Genomic DNA, 6,493 nt, shown 5'->3' with positions numbered 1-6,493 from the left:
CACTGATTGTTTAAGGTATAAAATTTTTATCTTATTTGTACAGCATTGGGGGCTGTATTAGCTGCTTTCTTCTCCATACTACATTTGGTTCATTTAGTTTGAAACATTAGTTTAACTTAGACCAGTACTTGAAAACACACCAATGGTGGTGATTTAACATGATGCATCACCAGTGTTTAAAAATTAATATATTTCAACCATCTAGACCAGGGGTCTTAGCAGGTAAAATGTGGGGAAAAGGTAGGAGGGCAGGGCCTAAGAAGCACTTGACAAAACGATAGGACAGGGACAGCGCCCATAGCAGTGGTTATGGCGCCATCCACATGCACCCAGGGTGGTGGGTTTGAACACGGCCCAGGGCCAGCTAAACAATTCCAACAACAACAAAATAGCTGGGTGTTGTGGTGGGCGCCTGTAGTCCCAGCTAGTTGGGAGGCTGAAGCAAGAGAATCATGTAAGCCAAAGAGTTGAAGGTTGCTGTGAGGTGTGACGCCATAGCACTCAGTACTGAGGGTGACATAGTGAGACTGTCTCAAAAAAAAGGACAAAAGACCAAGACTTTGGGATTTAAGATGCGGTAGGAGAAATGATGGAAATGTAGTGAATTTAAGAACACATGTTTTCAAAGCCAGATAACTGAGAATCTGTTCTCTGGGTGCTAAGCTTTTTCAGGTTCTAAGACTGCCGACCACATTTGGTACCAACTTTGAGTCTGGCTTGAGAACTTAGTTTAAGGCATTATTAAAAATTTTTTTTGAGATAGTCTTTGTTGCCCTGGGTAGAGTGCCGTGGCATCATAGCTCACAGCAACCTCAGACTCTTGTACTTAGGCCTTGTACTCTTGTACTCAGCCTCCTGAGTAGCTGGGACTACAGGCTCCTGCCACAATGCCTGGCAATTTTTTGATTGTGATTGTTTGGCAGGCCTGGGCTGGATTGAAACCCACCAGCTCCAGTGTATGTGGCTGGCATCCTAGCTGCTGAGCTACAAGCGCCAAGCCTAAGCCATTAAAATTTTTGATAGATGAAAGTACTGTTGAAGAGGTCAGCAGTGTACCTTACAACGTGTATGTACATGTATATATGTACAATGTATTATTTATTGAATACAGCAGGAGCTGGCAGCTTCCTGTTTCTAGTTCTCCTTTAAAGGTGGATTTACCTTAAAACCTATTGCCCTGGTATATTCTATGAATACACTAGAGAAGTTAACCTGTAAAATCCCATCCTCAGGAACATTGACATCGTTCTATATATCCACAAACTGGAGAAAGGCAATCTGATAGTCCATATTCACAAAGGAGATTATGTTCATTTAAGCCAGGGGTCTTCAAACTTTTTAAACAGGGGGCCAGTTCACTGTCCCTCAGACCATTGGAGGGCTGGACTGCGGGTCCCAGACGAGTCGGCTGCTAAGCAGGACAGGCAGCAGCGGTAAAAACACCTGGTGGTCAGATAAATGTCCTCGGTGGGCCACATGTGGCCCACGGGCTGTAGTTTGAGAACGCCTGAATTTAAGCAGTCAAACTGCACTTGGCAAAGACTCAAAGCCCTATACTACTCCTGAACCACTTTGGTTAGTGCAGCACATTGTAGATTTCACTTAACACTTTAATTACTGGTACATGATTCTCTTTGTGGTACATAAAATGATAGTGTAACTTCAACAGTGTTTTATGTTCTATTTGAAACTACAGTCTAAGTTCCTGTACCTAGAAGGGAGATGTATGTACACCAAAAGCCCTCCCTGTTAGAAATGAACGAAGATCTAATCTTTGCAAGCCTTCACCCTCAATCCAGGATACTAGCTGAAAAGAGAAGTCTAATGACCGCTCTCCACTTTGGAGTGGTTGTCAAATGAGACTATTTAAAAATCACCTGAGAACTTTAAAAGTATATATAGCATAAGGCTCACCTTGAAAAATACAGATTGAAATCTTTAGCAAAGGAGGACAAAACTACCACAGTAGTTGGCCAAAGTGCAGGAGAGGCTGGGGAGTGGGGAAAGAAAAACGTTTGCTGTAATTTTAGAGAGCTTACTGTATTTTCTTCAGAGGATGACTGCCCTGTGCATATTATTAGACTTCTGTTTAAGACTTTTTGTCAAACTAAATGTAGTAAAAATCCGTAAGGTAGGCCAATAAATCTAGTAAAAATTGACCCTAACATAACTGGAAGTCTTAATTTAGGTCTTAGTTGTAAATACAGCATTCTGGTTTTAACACCTAATTGAAAGGAATGTCTCAGTTCTACTGTCTTATAAATTAGCCTGAACAATGGCTATTAGCTAAAATTACTACTAAATACAAGGGGGCTACATACTATTTGTCTCTTACAGGTGTGTGGATGCCAAATATTTTCAATAACTAGCCAATTTTGTCTCTTACAGATGTGTGGATACCAAATATTTTCACTTAACTAGCCAACTTAATTATAGCAAACTCGGCATCTGCCTACTTGCTACTCTAATCTGAAAAGCTCAAATTTTTTATTAGTCAAGAGTCTCACTCTGTCACCCTGGGTAGAGTGCCCTGGTGTCATACATAGCTCTCACAGCAACCTCAAATTCTTGGGCCTAAGCAAACTTCAAGTAGTTGGGACTACAGGCACCTGCCACAACACCTGGCTATTTCTTTTTCTTTTTTTTTTTGAGACAGCGTCTCAAGCCGTCGCCCTGGGTAGAGTGAATCTGCTAGCACCTTGATTTTAGACTTCCCAACCTCCAGAACTGTCAGAAATAAATTAGTCATTTCTTTTTCTTTTGAGACAGAGTCTCACTTTGTCACCCTCAGTAGAGTGCCATGGCATCATAGCGTACAACGACCTCAAACTCTTGGGCTTAAGCAATTCTCTTGCCTCATCAGCCTTCCAACTAGTGGGAATACAGGTGCCCACCACAACGCCCGGCTGTTTTTCTGTTGCAGTTGCCATTGTTGCTTTAGCCGGCCCAGGCCAGATTTGAACCCGCCAGCCTCAGTGTATGTGGCTGGTGCCCTACCCACTGAGCTATGAGTGCCACCATTTTCTTTCTTTTTTTTTAATTTTTATTTTTTTTGAGACAAGAGTCTCACTTTGCTACTCTTGGTAGAGTGCCATGGTGTCATAGCTCAAAGCCACCTCAACGTTTTGGGCTCAAGTGATTCTCTTGCCTCAGCTTCCCAAGTAGCTGGGACTACAAGGGCCCACCACAATGCCCAGCTACCAGCTATTTTTTTTCTATTTTTAGTAGGGACAAGGGCTCACTATAGCTTAGGCTGGTTTTGAATTCCTGAGCTCAAGCAATTGACCTGCCTCAGCCTCCCAGAGTGTTAAGATTATAGGTGTAAGCCATCAAGATTAAAAAAAAAAAAAAAAAATGGCAAGGCCAGCACAGTGGTTTGTTACCTGTAATCCTAACACTCTGGGAGGTTGAGGCAGGAGGATTGTTTGAGCTCCAGAGTTCAAGACCAGCCTGAGCAAGACCCCATCTCTACTAAAAATAGAAAAACTTAGCTGGGTGTTGTGGCTGGAGCTTATAATCACAGCTACTCAGGAGGCTGAAGCAGAAGGTCAGCTTTAACCCAGGAGTTTGAGGTTGCTGTGAGCCAGGCTATAATGCTAAGGCACTCTAGCTCTAGATACAGAGCAAGATTCTACCTTTAAAAAAAAAAAAGGCAATTTGAAAAATCTTCAGTGGTGTTTTAACTTTCTGCTATGAATCTCCTTGTTGTTAATGCTACTGTATTACAGTCTGCAGTAAGTGAAGGAGGAAAAGCCATTGTTAAATTATCTGCTCACTAAACTCAAGTGCCTGCTATTTCACAGATCACCTTCATGGTATACAAGGTTACTAATGAAAAAAAGCATCTAACACATGTTTTTGATTTGAATAATTGCTACTCTCAGGGAACGGATGCAAAAGGTTTATCAGATACATCCAAGAACTCTCAGAGGGAACAATGTTACTTTGAGGAAAATAACTTTAGATGAGAATATTATTTTAGTTTTCCTATTTATGGAACAAACCTGTGGCTCACCAGTTTTTCTTAAACTACTGAAAAGTATAGGTCCACAGTCCGTTATCCAAACTGTTAGGTTTATTTGCATTTTGGAATTATGGATTTGAAAGAACTCTTTAAAACACATTATGTAGTGCCTGAAAGGGGTCAGAGTCCCTCCTATTTAGTGAATATCATAAAGGCCCTCAAAAATTCAGATCAGGTTTTGCTGTAAAATGTGATTCCCCCCGGGACTGTTGTATTTTAGAATTGTAGATAAGAGATAGTGGACATCTATAAATTTACATGAGAGTGGGAACAAGCAATCCAAAATTTAAGAGATCTTCCCTGAGACATCCCCCTTTTTGAAAAATTTTGAATCTTACATGAGAACCACTGAAAGTTTAAATATTAAACCAATCTTTATTATTTAAGCAGTTTTCATGGCATTTTAAAATAAATTTTAAAAATAAATATTTGCATTATAGCAGAAAGTCACATGTGTTGCATCAACTCACTTTCACAGTTTAATGACATAACTGAGCATCAGCACCATAAAACTGTTAAGATTTGTTTCTTAAAATTCAAAGAAATAGTTCTAAAGCACTGAAAATTCTGACTAAATACTAACCTGCAGCATCAATACTTTTGAAAGCTATAACCCAGTGATTGGTTCTCATAGTAGCCAATGTTGCTATTAGTGGCAACTACAGAGACAAAGTTCTTCCATTACTTCTGATAAACAACATTCCCATCTATCAGCATCACAGGATTCACAAAAGAGGAAAGAACTAAGTTATTTGGTATAATTCCTATCTATAATTTAGGTTTGCACAAAGATAAAAAGCAAAGACTATTTCACAATGCCTTTTTTTTTTTGCTTTTTATGGATTCGCAGAGTAAGATTTAAGTCATAATTTTTAAACCTTTAAAAGTCAGCTCAGATTAATTACAACCATAGAAACTGTACTGGTATCAGAACATAACTATTTTATTACAAAACTTAACATTATTTACAAAATGAAAAAATAATTAAATGACTATTGCAGGCCAAAGATAAAGGTTTTTCACCCAGTGATTGAAGAAAAATTAGGCAACATTTCCATGCACTCACACACCAGATCATTTTTGAAATATGCAAACTCTTTAAAATTCATGTTAGTAAAACTTTAATGTATTCACAATACTTGTATGTTTATTAGAAGATGGCAAAAAAAATCCATGGTTCTATACAATAAGTTTAATATTAACAGTTCATTTTCCTTTAATATTTTTTGGCTTTCATGAACACTCAAAGCATTGAACATTTTGCAAGTAAGAATTATAATAGTACCTCTGTTATCTTGCTGAATTCATCACCACAAGAAATACACAAACAGTTTAATGCTTTTGCACTAAATTGAATAATTTTAACTCCAAAGTTATATTAAGCTGAAGCCTTCATTGTGATCAATAGCTTGGATCAGTTTAGAGCGTAGAGTTTCTTTTTCTGTATATTTTGGAAGATCCAGAAGATTAAAACAGGTATGGGAAACTGGGAGATATTCCTCACCACCTCCTGTTGACTGGATGACTAGTTTCAGACTCTTCATACCAAGAATAGGAATTCGATCGCTACCTGTCAAAAATACTATCAAGAAAAAAAATCATTTAGCCAACTACTTCAACATAGTAGCAAGTAGTACAGTCACTACAGCAGAGCTTTACATTAACAGTTGCTCTAAAAAGTCTACTTTAAAAAATCTTGTCTTTCACAAATTCTTTAACACTTGATTATCCACATACATAATATTTTTTCTTTAAAAGTATAAAGTTAATATTGGTACAAAGAAAGTACTTAAAAAATGTTGAATGAGTGACTATTGCCATTATCAAAAATATTCTAAGAGCCCTTTTGGGAAAAGCCATTTAGAAGTAGTTTATAAACAATACCAAGTGAGTTTTGATTATGATTCGCACTTTTTGTTTCTGTAATTTTTGATCAAAAAATTGTAATGGGCAGACAAAATTCAAATCACCCTCAAAGAGTAATGATTTGTCATCATTATGGTATACAAATTTAATCAGGTTCTCAAAAAAGACTGCCAAAATGTTCTAAGCAAGAAGTCAAATTTCAATGAAAATACAGACTTTATACAGATGAAAGTAGTCATTCAGTTATAATGATGGAAGTAAGGCCGGGCAAAGTTCCATTTTCTACAGCAATACTGAAAACTTTGGTTCCAAAGCAAAGACAAAAAGAAAATATGAAGACCGAACATAGAAAAGAGCCTCAGAGTTGGCCCTCTGTACCTGTGGGTTCTACGTCTACAGATTCAACCAATTATAAACTGAAAATATTAAAAAAGAAAAAAAAAAAGGTTTATACTGAATATGTTTTTTTCTTTTCATTATTCCCTAAACAATGTAACTATGTAGCATTTACACTGTATTAGGCCATATTCATTGTGTATCTATGGGGACACATTCTAAGTAATGAAAGCATTGTTAGGCATTCTTTTCTTTTTTTTTTTTTTT

The 6,493-nt window shown here is 37.6% G+C and overlaps 1 protein-coding gene across 8 annotated transcripts in view; it reads right to left on the bottom strand.

Annotated features, from left to right (window-relative positions):
- Positions 1–4,946: 4,946 nt before the first annotated feature.
- The window catches only part of HERC4 (HECT and RLD domain containing E3 ubiquitin protein ligase 4), a 153,577-nt gene continuing 152,030 nt past the window's right edge, over positions 4,947–6,493 (bottom strand). For all 8 annotated transcript variants that reach the window (XM_023509507.1, XM_012801419.2, XM_023509509.1 and 5 more), the window contains one exon: positions 4,947–5,606. In XM_023509507.1, the coding sequence (XP_023365275.1) occupies positions 5,398–5,606 (209 nt within the window). In that variant the 3' untranslated portion in view covers positions 4,947–5,397. The remainder of the gene's footprint in view (positions 5,607–6,493) is intronic.

The sequence above is a fragment of the Otolemur garnettii genome, unplaced genomic scaffold (genome assembly GCF_000181295.1).
Source record: "Otolemur garnettii isolate 467f Iridium unplaced genomic scaffold, OtoGar3 scaffold00008, whole genome shotgun sequence".
Taxonomy (NCBI): domain Eukaryota; kingdom Metazoa; phylum Chordata; class Mammalia; order Primates; family Galagidae; genus Otolemur; species Otolemur garnettii.
The sequence above is the reverse complement of the archived record's forward strand: the minus strand, read 5'-3'. Positions and strand labels throughout refer to the sequence as shown.